At 52.5% G+C, this 17,978-nt stretch overlaps 1 protein-coding gene across 1 annotated transcript; it reads left to right on the top strand.

Annotated features, from left to right (window-relative positions):
* The first annotated feature begins 52 nt into the window (after positions 1–52).
* On the top strand, positions 53–17,739 carry RPS14 (ribosomal protein S14). Its single transcript, XM_078884485.1, is given in 6 exon segments — positions 53–154; positions 5,984–6,162; positions 11,672–11,735; positions 11,738–11,835; positions 15,067–15,143; positions 16,936–17,739. Coding segments are annotated over 5 exon segments (456 nt in total). The 5' UTR covers positions 53–154; positions 5,984–6,013; the 3' UTR covers positions 17,004–17,739.
* Positions 17,740–17,978: the final 239 nt, after the last annotated feature.

Raw genomic sequence — 17,978 nt, 5'->3', positions numbered from 1 at the left:
GCCCCTCCCCCCCCCGCATCCTTCACGGTGAGCCTTTGACCAACTCTCGCGAGACTTGAGCGCGGTTTACCCCCCCACCAGCCCCTCCCCTCGCTCCTTCTTTCGCGCGCTCGACTCAGCGCAAGCGACCCGCGCGGCCTCTCCCCCGTGCCAGGTTCGTGATCGCCTCAATCCGTCGCCATCCGTCGCTAAAAGTCGCCCGCGCAGACGTCCGCCCGACGTCGCGGTGCCGCCTTTTAGTGTTTGCGTCGGAAAAAAAACTAAAATCTTTAAAAACTTTAATCGGCGTCGTGAGGGGAGTGGTAGAGAAATCTACACGGCGCGGGCCTAGGCTAGGCCTAGCCTAGGTTAGGCCTAGGCCTCAGGCTCTGTTCGCTTCTGTAGGGTGTCTAAGTCTGTGTGTGTGTTTATCTATGTGTGTGAGTGTCTGTGTGTCGCTTTCTGTGTGTGAGTGGCTGTGCGAGTGGCTGTCTGTGTGTCCATGTGTGAGTGTCTGTGCGTCTGTGTGTGGCTGTGTGTGTGTCCATGTGTGTGTGGCCTGTCTATGTGTGAGAGTGTGGCTTGGTGTGTGAGTGGCTGTGTCCACGTGTGTGTGTCCATGTGTGAGTGTGGCTTTCTGTAAGTGGCTGTGTGTGACCGCGTGTGTCTGTGTGTGAGTGTCTATATGTGTGAGTGTCTGTGTGTGGCTGGCTATGTGTGAGTGTGGCTGTCTATGTGTGTGAGTGTCTGTGTGTGGCTGGCTATGTGTGGCTGTCTGTGTGTGTGTGACCACGTGTGTGTCCGTGTGTGTGTGGCTGTCTATGTGTGTGAGTGTCTGTGTGTGTGGCTGTCTATGTGTGTGGCTGTGTGTGACCGCGTGTATGTCCACGTGTGTGTGAGTGTCTCTGTGTGTGCCTGTGTGTGAGTGGCTGTCTGTGTGAGTGTGTCTATGTGTGAGTGGCTGTCTGTGTGAGTGTGTCTGTGTGAGTGGCTGTCTATTTCTGAGTGTCTATGTGTGAGTGGCTGTCTGTGTGTGTGGCTGTGTGTGTGAGTGTGTCTATGTGTGTGTCTGTGTGAGTGTCTGTGTGTGTCTATGTGTGTGAGTGTCTGTGTGTGAGTGTGTCTATATGTGTGCGTGTGTCTGTGTGTGTGTAGCGGTAGTGTAGTAGTAGCGCTTCGCTGCGCTATGAACCCGGCGAACCGAGTTCGATTCCCGCTCACGGCCACCACCGGTGACGATTATCTGAACCGCTCCTGGGCCTCCCCTAGGTCGACTCAGCCTCAAATGAGCACCTGGTGTAGGGGTGTAGTGTAGTGAACATCGCTAGCACTGGGAGAGACAAAGGCGGCCGGGCGTGGTGGTGCTGGTTGCCACCCACCCACACTACCCTCTGCGTGTGTCACAGTGCCGGTAGCCTTCATAGGTAGCTGCTCGCTAACAGCACTTGCCCCTACAGCCTGTTAGAGGCTACACGGGGGGTCTTTGTCTGTGTGTAGGTGATACTACTAACAGCACTTGCCCTAACAGCCTGCTAGAGGCTACACGGGGGATCTTTGTAGGTGATTCTACTAACAGCACTTGCCCCTACAGCCCTGTTAGAGGCTACCTGGGGGATCTTTGTCTGTGTAGGTGATACTACTAACAGCACTTGCCCCTACAGCCTGTTAGAGGCTACCTGGGGGATCTTTGTCTGTGTAGGTGATACTACTAACAGCACTTGCCCCTACAGCCTGTTAGAGGCTACACGGGGGATCTTTGTTTGTAGGTGATTCTACTAACAGCACTTGCCCCTACAGCCCTGTTAGAGGCTACCTGGGGGATCTTTGTGTAGGTGATACTACTAACAGCACTTGCCCCTACAGCCCTGTTAGAGGCTACCTGGGGGATCTTTGTCTTGTGTCTGTCTCTGCGAGTGTTTTATCTGTGTCTCCAGCAGTGGATAGACCATGGCTGTGATGATGATGGTGGTGGTGGTCACACTGAGACAGACACTAACACGTGGGCTAGACGACACGCAGGGTAGAGACACACATCGTAGAGACACACAGGGTAGAGACACACAGGGTAGAGACACACATCGTAGAGAGACACAGGGTAGAGACACACGGGGTAGAGAGACAGGGTAGAGAGACAGGGTAGAGACACAGGGTAGAGACAAACAGGGTAGAGAAACACATCGTAGAGACACGCAGGGTAGAGACACACGGGGTAGAGAGACAGGGTAGAGAGACACAGGGTAGAGAGACACAGGGTAGAGAGACACAGGGTAGAGAGACACAGGGTAGAGACACACAGGGTAGAGACACAGGGTAGAGACACGCAGGGTAGAGACACGCAGGGTAGAGACACGCAGGGTAGAGAGACACAGGGTAGAGAGACACAGGGTAGAGACACAGGGTAGAGAGACACAGGGTAGAGAGACGCAGGGTAGAGACACGCAGGGTAGAGACACAGCGTAGAGAGACACAGCGTAGAGACACACAGCATAGAGAGACACGGGGTAGAGAGACACGGGGTAGAGAGATACATGGGGTAGAGACACATGGGGTAGAGACACACAGGGTAGATACACACAGGGTAGAGAGACACAGGGTAGAGACACCCAGGGTAGAGAGACAGGGTAGAGACACGCAGGGTAGAGAGACACAGCGTAGAGAGACACAGCGTAGAGACACACAGGGTAGAGACACACAGGGTAGAGAGACACAGGGTAGAGAGACACAGGGTAGAGAGACGCAGGGTAGAGAGACGCAGGGTAGAGACACGCAGGGTAGAGACACACAGGGTAGAGACACACAGGGTAGAGACACACAGGGTAGAGAGACACAGGGTAGAGACACCACCATCATCACCACGTGAACACAACACAGACACTCTGAAACAGACGTAGATACAGAGACAAAGATCCCCCGTGTAGCCCCTAATAGGCTGTAGAGGCAAGTGCTGTGGCACACACAGAGGGGTGGGTGGCTACCAGCACCACGCCCGGCCGCCTTTGTCTCCCCAAGTGCTAGCGATGTTCACTACACCACCACCGCTACACCATCATTACCACCATCACAATCAACACCACCGCTACACCATCATTAACACCATCACAATCAACACCACCGCTACACCATCATTAACACCATCACAATCAACACCACCGCTACACCATCATTAACACCATAAACATTGCCATCAACATTACCACAATCATCACCACCATCATCATTACCACCATCACCACCATCATCACCACCATCATCACCACCATCATCACCACCATCATCATTACCACCATCACCACCATCATCACCACCATCATCACCACCATCATCACCACCATCATCACCACCATCATCACCACCATCGTTACCACCACCATTACCATCATCATTACCACCATCACCACCATCATCACCACCATCACCACCATCATCACCACCATCATCACCACCATCGTTACCACCATCGTTACCACCACCATTACCATCATCATTACCACCATCACCACCATCATCACCACCATCATCACCACCATCATCACCACCATCATCACCACCATCGTTACCACCATCGTTACCACCACCATTACCATCATCATTACCACCATCACCACCATCATCACCACCATCGTTACCACCACCATTACCATCATCATTACCACCATCACCACCATCATCACCACCATCACCACCATCATCACCACCATCATCACCACCATCGTTACCACCATCGTTACCACCACCATTACCATCATCATTACCACCATCACCACCATCATCACCACCATCATCACCACCATCATCACCACCATCATCACCACCATCGTTACCACCATCGTTACCACCACCATTACCATCATCATTACCACCATCACCACCATCATCACCACCATCGTTACCACCACCATTACCATCATCATTACCACCATAATTATCATTACCACCATCATGACCACCACCATCATTACCACCACCGCTACACCAGGTACTCGTTTGAGGCTGAGTCGACCTAGCGGAGGCCCAGGACCGGTTCAGATAATCGATGTCAGTGTCTGTCTCACCGTGTGTCTCTGTCTCACCGTGTGTCTGTCTCTCTCTGTCTCTCTCTATGCGTGTCTCTCTGTCTCACCGCTTGTCTCTGTCTCACCGCGTGTGTCTCTGTCTCACTCTCTGCGTGTCTCTGTCTCACCGCGTGTGTCTCTGTCTCACCGCGTGTGTGTCTCTGTCTCACTTTCTGCGTGTCTCTGTCTCACCGCGTGTGTCTCTGTCTCACCGCGTGTGTGTCTCTGTCTCACCGCGTGTGTCTCTGTCTCACCGCGTGTGTGTCTCTGTCTCACTTTCTGCGTGTCTCTGTCTCACCGCGTGTGTCTCTGTCTCACCGCGTGTGTGTCTCTGTCTCACCGTGTCTCTCTGTCTTTCTCACCGTGTGTCTCTCTGTCTCCCCGCGTGTTTCTCTCTCTGCCTCTCTCTCTGTCAGTGTCTCTCTGTCTCACCGTGTGTCTGTCTCACCGTGTCTCTCTCTGTCTCTCTACGTGTCTCTGTCTCACCGTGTGTCTCTGTCTCCCCGCGTGTTTCTCTCTCGGCCTCTCTCGCTGTCAGTGTCTCTCTGTCTCACCGCTTGTCTCTGTCTGTCTCACTGTGTGTCTGTCTTACCGTGTCTCTCTCTGTCTCACCGTGTGTGTCTCTGTCTCACCGTGTGTCTGACACCGTGTGTGTGTCACTGTCTCACCGTGTATCTCTGTCTCACCGTGTGTGTCTCTGTCTCTCTCTATGCGTGTCTCTCTGTCTCACCGCGTGTTTCTCTCTCTGCCTCTCTCTCTGTCAGTGTCTGTCTGTCTCACCGTGTGTCTGTCTCACCGTGTCTCTCTCTGTCTCTCTCTCTGCGTGTCTCTGTCTCTCTCTCTGCGTGTCTCTGTCTCACCGTGTGTGTCTGTCTCCCCACGTGTTTCTCTCTCTGCCTCTCTCGCTGTCAGTCTCTCTCTGTCTCACCGTGTGTCTGTCTCACCGTGTCTCTCTCTCTGCGTGTCTCTGTCTCACCGTGTGTCTCTCTGTCTCACCGTGTGTCTGTCTCACCGTGTCTCTCTTTCTCACCGTGTGTCTCTCTGTCTCCCCGCGTGTTTCTCTCTCTGCCTCTCTCTCTGTCAGTGTCTCTCTGTCTCACCGTGTGTCTGTCTCACCGTGTCTCTCTCTGTCTCTCTCTCTGCGTGTCTCTGTCTCACCGTGTGTCTCTCTGTCTCACCGTGTGTCTGTCTCACCGTGTCTCTCTTTCTCACCGTGTGTCTCTCTGTCTCCCCGCGTGTTTCTCTCTCTGCCTCTCTCTCTGTCAGTGTCTCTCTGTCTCACCGTGTGTCTGTCTCACCGTGTCTCTCTCTGTCTCTCTCTCTGCGTGTCTCTGTCTCTCTCTCTGCGTGTCTCCGTCTCACCGTGTGTGTCTGTCTCCCCGCGTGTTTCTCTCTCTGCCTCTCTCTCTGTCAGTGTGTCTCTGTCTCACCGTGTGTCTCTCTGTCTCACCGTGTGTCTGTCTCACCGCGTGTGTGTCTCTGTCTCACCGTGTCTCTCTGTCTTTCTCACCGTGTGTTTCTCTCTCTGCCTCTCTCGCTGTCAGTGTCTCTCTGTCTCACCGTGTGTCTGTCTCACCGTGTCTCTCTCTGTCTCTCTCTCTGCGTGTCTCTGTCTCACCGTGTGTCTCTCTGTCTCACCGTGTGTGTGTCTGTCTCTCTCTGTCTCTCTCTCTACGTGTCTCTGTCTCACCGCTTGTCTCTGTCTCACCGTGTGTGTGTCTGTCTCTCGCTGTCTCTCTCTGCGTGTCTCTGGTTCACTGCGTGTGTGTCTGTCTCACCATGTCTCTCTGTCTCACCGTGCGCGTGTCTCTCTCTCCGTGCGTGTGTCTGTCTCTCGCTGTCTCTATGCGTGTCTCTCTATCTCACCGTGTCTCTCTCTGCCTCTCTCGCTGTCAGTGTCTCTCTGTCTAACCGCGCGCGCGTCTCTCTCTCTCCGTGCGTGTTGCGCGCAGACAAACCCCTCGCCGCCCCCACTTGCAGCGATGGCTCCTCGCAAGGGAAAGGAAAAGAAGGAGGAACAGGTGATCAGCCTGGGCCCGCAGGTGGCCGAGGGCGAGAACGTCTTCGGAGTGGCACACATCTTCGCCTCTTTCAACGACACGTTCGTGCACGTCACGGATCTCTCGGGAAAGTGAGTGGCGGGTCTGGGGGGCGATCCACGCGCTCACCCACTCGCTCACCCACTCGCTCGCCCGCGCGCTCGCCCACGCGCTCACTCACTCACCCACTCACTCACTCACCCACTCACTCACCCACTCACTCAAACAGACACTCGCCTAACCAGACACTAAACCAGGCACACAGACACTCACACAGACACTCACACAGACACTCACCCACACACTCACCCAGACACTCACTCACCCATGCGCTCACCCACTCGCTCACCCACGCGCTCATCCACGCGCTCATCCACGCGCTCACCCACTTGCTCACTCACCCACTCACTCAACCAGACACTAAACCAGACACTCAATCACACAGACACTCACCTGCAAATCCACTTAACAAGACACTCACCCAGTCTCACCCACCCACACACTCACCCAGACACTCACCCGTACACTCACTCACCCCGACACTCACACACCTGCACACTCACTCACCCCGACACTCACTCACCTGCACACTCACTCACCCACACCCACTCTCACCCAGACACTCACCCACTCTCACCCAGACACTCACTCACCCACACACTCACTCACCCAGACACTCACCCAGACACTCACTCACCTGCACACTCACTCACCCACACCCACTCTCACCCAGACACTCACCCACTCTCACCCAGACACTCACTCACCCACACACTCACTCACCCAGACACTCACCCAGACACTCACCCAGACACTCACTCACCTGCACACTCACTCACCCACACCCACTCTCACCCAGACACTCACCCACTCTCACCCAGACACTCACTCACCCACACACTCACTCACCCACACACTCACTCACCCAGACACTCACCCAGACACTCACTCAGACACTCACTCACCCGCACACTCACTCACCCAGACACTCACCCAGACACTCACCCACACACTCGCTAGTACACTCAGCTGCTGTGTAGCTCTTTCAGGCGTGAGCCATCACCAAATATACAGCAGCAGCAGCAGGCATCGTCAGGGTCACGGGATGGAACCCACGACCTCCTGTAGACCAGGCGAGGTAGTCAACATCTCACAGTGTCATGGGATGGAACCCACGACCTTCTGTAGACCAGGCGAGGTAGTCAACATCTCACAGTGTCTGGGATCGAACCCACGACCTCCTGTAGACCAGGCGAAGTAGTCAACATCTCACAGGGTCACGTGATGGAACCCACAGACCTCCTGTAGACCAGGCGAGGTAGTCAACATCTCCCAGGGTCACGGGATCAAACCCACGACCTCCTGTAGACCATGCGAGGTAGTCAACATCTCCCAGTGTCACGTGATGGAAACCACGACCTCCCGCGCACCGGGCGAGGTAGTCAACATCCCACAGGGTCACGGGGTAGAACCGACGGACCTCCCGTGCACCGGGCGAGGTGGTCAACATCTTGCGAGCCACCGATAGAGCGTCGGGAGTTTTTCGACCGTTTGTGGAACCACGAAACCTTGGGGTCTAGGCCGCTGCCTTGCCTGGTCCCCTTCCCAGCCGTGGGACAGACTCCGCCTCCCCACCACGTGCCCGGGGTGACGTCACGGCGTTAACCCCACCCCCACCCCTCACCGCCGTGGGTGGGGGCCGGGCCGGGTGGGAGGGACAGTGGCGGGAGGGGGGGAGGGCACGGGGGGGGGGGGAGACGCAGTGTCCAGTCACTCACTCGATCACTAAGTCGCTCGCTCGTTCAGTCGCTCGCTCGTTCAGTCACTCGCTCGACCACTCGGTCACTCGCTCGACCACTCAGTCACTCGCTTGACCACTCAGTCACTCGCTTGACCACTCAGTCACTCGCTCGTTCAGTCACTCGCTCGACCACTCAGTCACTCGTTCGACCACTCAGTCACTAGTTCAGTCACTCGCTCGACCACTCAGTCACTCGCTCGACCACTCAGTCACTAGTTCAGTCACTCGCTCGACCACTCAGCCACTCGCTTGACCACTCAGTCACTCGCTCGACCACTCAGTCACTCGCTCGTTCAGTCACTCGCTCGACCACTCAGTCACTCGCTCGACCACTAAGTCACTCGCTCGACCACTCAGTCACTCACTCGACCACTCAAGTCACTCACTCGACCACTCAGTCACTCGCTCGACCACTCAGTCACTCACTCGACCACTCAGTCACTAGTTCAGTCACTCGCTCGACCACTCAGTCACTCGCTCGACCACTCAGTCACTCGCTCGACCACTCAGTCACTCACTCGACCACTCAAGTCACTCACTCGACCACTCAGTCACTCGCTCGACCACTCAGTCACTCACTCGACCACTCAGTCACTAGTTCAGTCACTCGCTCGACCACTCAGTCACTCGCTCGACCACTCAGTCACTCACTCGACCACTCAGTCACTCACTCGACCACTCAGTCACTAGTTCAGTCACTCGCTCGACCACTCAGTCACTCGCTCGACCACTCAGTCACTCACTCGACCACTCAGTCACTCACTCGACCACTCAGTCACTCGCTCGACCACTCAGTCACTCGCTCGACCACTCAGTCACTAGTTCAGTCACTCGCTTGACCACTCAGTCACTCGCTCGACCACTCAGTCACTCGCTCGACCACTCAGTCACTCGCTCGACCACTCAGTCACTAGTTCAGTCACTCGCTCAACCACTCAGTCACTCGCTTGACAACTCAGTCACTAGTTCAGTCACTCGCTTGACCACTCAGTCACTCGCTTGACCACTCAGTCACTCGCTCGACCACTAAGTCACTAGTTCAGTCACTCACTCGACCACTCAGTCACTCGCTCGACCACTCAGTCACTCGCTCGACCACTCAGTCACTAGTTCAGTCACTCGCTTGACCACTCAGTCACTCACTCGACCACTCAGTCACTCGCTTGACCACTCAGTCACTCGCTCGACCACTCAGTCACTCGCTCGACCACTAAGTCACTAGTTCAGTCACTCGCTTGACCACTCAGTCACTCACTCGACCACTCAGTCACTCGCTTGACCACTCAGTCACTCGCTTGACCACTCAGTCACTCACTCGACCACTCAGTCACTCGCTTGACCACTCAGTCACTCACTCGACCACTCAGTCACTCACTCGACCACTCAGTCACTCGCTTGACCACTCAGTCACTCGCTTGACCACTCAGTCACTCGCTTGACCACTCAGTCACTCGCTCGACCACTCAGTCACTCGCTCGACCACTCAGTCACTAGTTCAGTCACTCGCTTGACCACTCAGTCACTCGCTCGACCACTCAGTCACTCGCTCGACCACTAAGTCACTCGCTCGACCACTCAGTCACTCACTCGACCACTCAGTCACTCGCTCGACCACTCAGTCACTCACTCGACCACTCAGTCACTCGCTCGACCACTCAGTCACTAGTTCAGTCACTCGCTTGACCACTCAGTCACTCGCTCGACCACTCAGTCACTCGCTCGACCACTCAGTCACTCGCTCGACCACTCAGTCACTCGCTCGACCACTCAGTCACTAGTTCAGTCACTCGCTTGACCACTCAGTCACTCGCTCGACCACTCAGTCACTCGCTCGACCACTAAGTCACTAGTTCAGTCACTCGCTTGACCACTCAGTCACTCGCTTGACCACTCAGTCACTCGCTCGACCACTCAGTCACTCGCTCGACCACTCAGTCACTAGTTCAGTCACTCGCTCGACCACTCAGTCACTCGCTCGACCACTAAGTCACTAGTTCAGTCACTCGCTTGACCACTCAGTCACTCGCTTGACCACTCAGTCACTCGCTCGACCACTAAGTCACTAGTTCAGTCACTCGCTTGACCACTCAGTCACTCGCTCGACCACTCAGTCACTAGTTCAGTCACTCGCTTGACCACTCAGTCACTCGCTTGACCACTCAGTCACTCGCTCGACCACTCAGTCACTCGCTTGACCACTCAGTCACTCGCTTGACCACTCAGTCACTCGCTCGTTCAGTCACTCGCTCGACCACTCAGTCACTCGCTCGACCACTCAGTCACTAGTTCAGTCACTCGCTTGACCACTCAGTCACTCGCTCGACCACTCAGTCACTAGTTCAGTCACTCGCTTGACCACTCAGTCACTCGCTCGACCACTCAGTCACTCGCTCGACCACTCAGTCACTCGCTCGTTCAGTCACTCGCTCGACCACTCAGTCACTAGTTCAGTCACTCGCTTGACCACTCAGTCACTCGCTCGACCACTCAGTCACTAGTTCAGTCACTCGCTTGACCACTCAGTCACTCGCTCGACCACTCAGTCACTCGCTCGACCACTCAGTCACTCGCTCGACCACTCAGTCACTCGCTCGACCACTCAGTCACTCGCTCGACCACTCAGTCACTAGTTCAGTCACTCGCTCAACCACTCAGTCACTCGCTTGACAACTCAGTCACTAGTTCAGTCACTCGCTCAACCACTCAGTCACTCGCTTGACAACTCAGTCGCTAGTTCAGTCACTCGCTCAACCACTCAGTCACTCGCTCGACCACTCAGTCACTAGTTCAGTCACTCGCTCAACCACTCAGTCACTCGCTTGACAACTCAGTCACTCGCTCAACCACTCAGTCACTCGCTCGACCACTCAGTCACTCGCTCAACCACTCAGTCACTCGCTTGACCACTCAGTCACTAGTTCAGTCACTCGCTCAACCACTCAGCCACTCGCTTGACAACTCAGTCGCTAGTTCAGTCACTCGTTCGTCAATTCACCCAATAATTAAAATTCATGCCGATTCCTTTCCTTCCCCGTGTCTCCCCCCCTCCCGTGTCTCCCCCCCGTGTCTCTTCTCCCCCCCCCCCCCCGTGTCTCCCCCCCGTGTCTCTCCTCTCCCCCCGTGTCTCCCCCCCCCCCGTGTCTCCCCTCTCCCCCCCGTGTCTCCCCCGTCTCTCCCCCCCCCCCGTGTCTCCCCCCCCGTGTCTCTCCTCTCCCCCCGTGTCTCCCCCCCCCCCCGTGTCTCCCCCCCCCCCCCGTGTCTCCCCCCCGTGTGTCCCCCGTCTCTCCCCCCCCCCCGTGTCTCCCCCCGTGTCTCTCCTCTCCCCCCGTGTCTCCCCCCCGTGTCTCTCCTCTCCCCCCGTGTCTCCCCCCCCCCCGTGTCTCCCCCCCCCCCCGTGTCTCCCCCCGTGTGTCCCCCCGTCTCTCCCCCCCCCCCGTGTCTCCCCCCCGTGTCTCTCCTCTCCCCCCGTGTCTCCCCCCCGTGTCTCTCCTCTCCCCCCGTGTCTCCCCCCCCCCCGTGTCTCCCCCCCCCCCCGTGTCTCCCCCCGTGTGTCCCCCGTCTCTCCCCCCCCCCCCGTGTCTCCCCCCCGTGTCTCTCCTCTCCCCCCGTGTCTCCCCCGTCTCTCCCCCCCCCCCGTGTCTCCCCCGCGTGTCTCTCCTCTCCTCTCCCCCCGTGTCTCCCCCCCCCCCCGTGTCTCCCCCCCCCCCGTGTCTCCCCCCCCCCCCCCCCCGTGTCTCTCCCCCCCCCGTGTCTCTCCCCCCCGTGTCTCCCCCCCCCCCCACCTGCCCCGCCCCCCCCAGGGAGACAATCTGCCGTGTGACCGGTGGCATGAAGGTGAAGGCCGACAGGGACGAGTCGTCTCCGTATACGCCGCCATGTTGGCGGCACAGGACGTCGCCTCCCGCTGCAAAGAGCTGGGCATCACCGCCCTGCACATCAAGCTGCGCGCCACCGGGGGCAACCGGTGAGATATACTATACACTGTGTACACTACACTATACACTACATTATACACTACACTATACACTACACTATACACTACATTATAAACTACTATATACTACACTATATACACTACATTATATACTACACTATATACACTACATTATATACTACACTATACACTATACACTACACTATACACTACACTATACACTACACTATACACTACACACTACACTATACACTACACTATACACTATTACACTATACACTACTACACTATACACTACACTATACACTACACTATACACTACACTATACACTACACTACTACACTGTACACTACACTATACACTACACTACTACACTGTACACTACACTGTACACTACACTATACACTACACTATACACTACACTACACACTACACTATACACTACACTACTACACTGTACACTACACTATACACTACACTACTACACTGTACACTACACTGTACACTACACTATACACTACACTATACACTACACTACACACTACACTATACACTACACTACTACACTGTACACTACACTATACACTACACTACTACACTACGCTATACACTACACTATACACTACATTACACACTATACACTACACTATACACTACACTACTACACTACACTATACACTACACTATACACTACTACACTATATACTACACTATACACTACACTATACACTACACTACACTATACACTACACTACACTACTACACTACACTATACACTACACTACTACACTACACTATACACTACTACACTACACTATACACTACACTATACACTACACTATACACTACACTATACACTACACTATACACTACACTATACACTACACTATACACTACACTATACACTACACTATACACTACACTATACACTACACTACACTATACACTACACTATACACTACTACACTATATACTACACTATACACTACACTATACACTACACTATACACTACACTACACTACTACACTACACTATACACTACACTACTACACTACACTATACACTACTACACTACACTACACTATACACTACACTATACACTACACTATACACTACACTATACACTACACTACACTATACACTACACTATACACTACACTATACACTACTACACTACACTATACACTACACTATACACTACACTATACACTACACTATACACTACACTACACTATACACTACACTATACACTACACTATACACTACACTATACACTACACTACACACTACACTATACACTACACTACTACACTGTACACTACACTATACACTACACTACTACACTGTACACTACACTGTACACTACACTGTACACTACACTATACACTACACTATACACTACACTACACACTACACTATACACTACACTACTACACTGTACACTACACTATACACTACGCTACTACACTACGCTATACACTACACTATACACTACATTACACACTATACACTACACTATACACTACACTACTACACTACACTATACACTACACTATACACTACTACACTATATACTACACTATACACTACACTATACACTACACTATACACTACACTACACTACTACACTACACTATACACTACACTACTACACTACACTATACACTACTACACTACACTACACTATACACTACACTACACACTACACTATACACTACACTATACACTACACTACACACTACACTACACACTACACTATACACTACACTATACACTACACTATACACTACACTATGCACTACACCATACACTACACCATACACTACACTATGCACTACACTATACACTACACTATACACTACACTATACACTACACTATGCACTACACTACACACTACACTACACTACACACTACACTACACACTACACTATACACTACACTATACACTACACTATACACTACACTATACACTACACTACACACTACACTACACTATACACTACACTATACACTACACTATACACTACACTACACACTACACTACACTATACACTACACTACACACTACACACTACACTACACACTACACTATACACTACACTATACACTACACTATACACTACACTATACACTACACTATACACTACACTACACACTACACTACACACTACACTATACACTACACTATACACTACACTATACACCACACTATACACCACACTATACACTACACTATACACTACACTATACACCACACTACACACTACACTATACACTACACTATACACTACACTACACACTACACTATACACTACACTATATACTACACTATACACTACACTACACACTGCACTATACACTACACTATACACTACACTACACACTACACTATACACTACACTACACACTACACTATACACTACACTACACACTGCACTATACACTACACTATACACTACACTGCACTATACACTATACACTACTCACACAACCGCTGCTTGGCATTATGACGGTGTGTACGGTGTAGTGATGGTGACGTTGATGTTGTTGATGATGCTGTTGCTGTTGATGATGTTGATGTTGATGTTGTTGATGTGTTGTTTTGTTGTTGTTGATGTGTTGTTGTTGATGATGATGATGTTGATGTTGTTGATGTGTTGTTTTGTTGTTGTTGATGTGTTGTTGATGATGATGTTGATGTTGTTGTTGATGTGTTGTTTTGTTGTTGTTGATGTGTTGTTGATGATGTTGATGTTGTTGTTGATGTGTTGTTTTGTTGTTGTTGATGTGTTGTTGATGATGTTGATGTTGTTGTTGATGTGTTGTTTTGTTGTTGTTGATGTGTTGTTGATGATGTTGATGTTGTTGTTGATGTGTTGTTTTGTTGTTGTTGATGTGTTGTTGTTGATGATGATGATGTTGATGTTGTTGATATTGTTGATGTTGATATTGTGTTTGATGATGTTGTTGATCTTGTTGATCTTGTTGTTGATGTGTTGTTGATGTTGTTGTTGATGTTGATGTGTTGATGTTGTTGTTGATGATGTGTTGATGATGTTGTTGTTGATGATGTTGATGTTGTTGTTGATGTTGTTGTTGATGTTGTTGTTGATGTTGTTGATGTTGTTATTGATGTGTTGTTGTTGATGTTGTTGATGTTGTTGTTGATGTTGTTGTTGATGTTGATGATGTTGTTGTTGTTGATGTTGTTGATGTTGTTGTTGATGTTGTTGATGTTGTTGTTGATGTTTTCACCAGAACTAAGACGCCAGGGCCGGGAGCTCAGTCTGCACTGAGGGCGCTGGCTCGCTCCGGCATGAAGATCGGACGCATCGGTACTGAGACACTCGCAGATAGACACAGACACACTCAGATAGATATACACACACAGATAGACACAGACACACTCACACAGATAGACTCGGATAAACACACAGATAGACACACACACTCAGATAGATACACACAGACACACTCACACACTCAGATAGACACACACACACTCACACAGACACACACACAGATAGACACACACTCACACGCACAGACACACTCACACAGACACACACACACAGACACACTCACACACACTCACACAGACACACTCGCACACACAGACACACTCGCACACACAGACACACTCACTCACACAGACACACTCACACAGACACACTCACTCACACACACACTCACACACAGACACACACAGACACACTTACACAGACACACTCACACAGATAGACACACAGATACACACAGACACACACACACACAGACACACACACAGAGACACAGACACACACACTCACACAGACACACACAGATACACTCACACAGATACACTCACACAGATACACTCACACTCACACACACTTACAGACACACTTACACACAGACACACTCACACACTCACTCGCACACACAGATAGACACACACAGACATACTCACACAGACAGACACACAGATAGACACACACAGACTCACACAGACATACGCAGATACAGAGACAGGCACACGCAGATAGACACACAGACAAACACACAGATAGACACGCAGACACAGATAGACACAGACACACTCTGTGTAAATGATTGTTCCCTGTAACTGACTTGGTGCGGTCTGTCTGTCTCTGTGTCTCTCTCTGTCTCTCTGTCTGTCTCTCTGTTTCTCTCTGTGTCTCTCTCTGTGTCTCTGCCTGCGTCTCTCTCTGCGTCTCTCTGTGTCTGTCTCTCTGTGTCTGTCTCTCTGTGTCTCTCTCTGTGTCTCTCTCTGTGTCTCTGTCTGTTTTTCTGTCTGTGTCTCTCTCTCTGCGTCTCTCTCTGCGTCTCTCTCTGCGTCTGTCTCTCTGTGTCTCTCTGCGTCTCTCTCTGCGTCTGTCTCTCTGTGTCTCTCTGTGTCTCTCTGCGTCTCTCTCTGCGTCTGTCTCTCTGTGTCCGTCTCTCTGTGTCCGTCTCTCTCTGCGTCTCTCTCTGCGTCTCTGCGTCTCTCTCTGCGTCTCTCTCTGCGTCTCTCTCTGCGTCTGTCTCTCTGTGTCTGTCTCTCTGTGTCTCTCTCTGTCTCTCTGTCTCTCTGTGTCTGTCTCTCTCTGCGTCTCTCTCTGCGTCTCTCTCTGCGTCTCTCTGTGTCTGTCTCTCTGTGTCTGTCTCTCTGTGTCTCTCTCTGTGTCTCTCTCTGCGTCTCTCTCTGCGTCTCTCTCTGCGTCTGTCTCTCTGTGTCTGTCTCTCTGCGTCTCTCTCTGCGTCTCTCTCTGCGTCTCTCTCTGCGTCTCTCTCTGTGTCTGTCTCTCTGTGTCTCTCTGTGTCTGTCTCTCTGTGTCTCTCTGTGTCTGTCTCTCTGTGTCTGTCTCTCTCTGTGTCTTTCTCTGTGTCTCTCTCTGTGTCTGTCTTTCTCTGCGTCTCTGTGTCTCTCTCTGCGTCTCTCTCTGCGTCTCTCTCTGCGTCTCTCTCTGCGTCTGTCTCTCTGCGTCTCTCTCTGCGTCTCTGTGTCTCTCTCTGCGTCTCTGCGTCTCTCTGCGTCTCTCTCTGCGTCTCTCTCTGCGTCTGTCTCTCTGCGTCTCTCTGTGTCTGTCTCTCTGCGTCTCTCTCTGCGTCTCTCTCTGTGTCTTTCTCTGCCTGCGTCTCCCACAGAGGACGTGACTCCCATTCCCTCGGACAGCACACGCAGAAAGGGAGGTCGCAGGGGCAGACGCCTTTAGAGAACGCGGGCGCAGACGCACCGTACCCACCCACTCACTCGGACACGCACAGACACGCACACACACAGACACGCACACAGACAGACACGCGCACACACACACAGACACGCGCACGTACACACACACAGACACGCACACAGACACTCGGAGACACGCTCACAGAGATACTCAGACACGCACACACACGCACACACACAGACACTCACAGAGACACGCACACAGACACTCGGAGACACGCTCACAGAGATACTCAGACACGCACAGACACGCACACACACAGACACTCACAGAGACACGCACACAGACACTCGGAGACACGCTCACAGAGATACTCAGACACGCACAGACACAGACACGCACACACACAGACACTCACAGAGACACGCACACAGACACTCGGAGACACGCTCACAGAGATACTCAGACACGCACAGACACAGACACGCACACACACAGACACTCACAGAGACACGCACACAGACACTCGGAGACACGCTCACAGAGATACTCAGACACGCACAGACACAGACACGCACACACACAGACACACACAGAGACACGCACACAGACACTCGGAGACACACTCACAGAGACACACACACACACTCAGACACGCGGGTTGTGTTGTGTCGCTGTGTGTGTTGTGGCTGTGTGTGTGTTGTTGTGTCTGTGTGCGCACTCCTGCGATGCGTTTGGTGGCAGCGGTGGCTCTGTAATAAAACGGGAAAAAAACCTCTCCCCCCGTTGGGTGTCTCGCACGATCTGTTTGTGCCGTGGTGTGGCCCGGTTGAGGGATGGGGGAGACACGTGGGGAGGGAGACACGGGGTGAGGGAGACACGGGGTGAGAGACACGTGGGGAGGGAGACACGTGGGGAGGGAGACGGACGGGGAGAGAGACACGGTGAGGGAGACGTACGGGGAGGGGGAGACACGGGGTGAGGGAGACACGGGGTGAGGGAGACACGGGGTGAGGG

The sequence above is a fragment of the Lampetra fluviatilis genome, assembly GCF_964198595.1.
Source record: "Lampetra fluviatilis chromosome 45 unlocalized genomic scaffold, kcLamFluv1.1 SUPER_45_unloc_3, whole genome shotgun sequence".
Classification (NCBI taxonomy): Eukaryota; Metazoa; Chordata; class Hyperoartia; order Petromyzontiformes; family Petromyzontidae; genus Lampetra; species Lampetra fluviatilis.
This window is presented reverse-complemented; position numbering and strand designations above follow the sequence as displayed.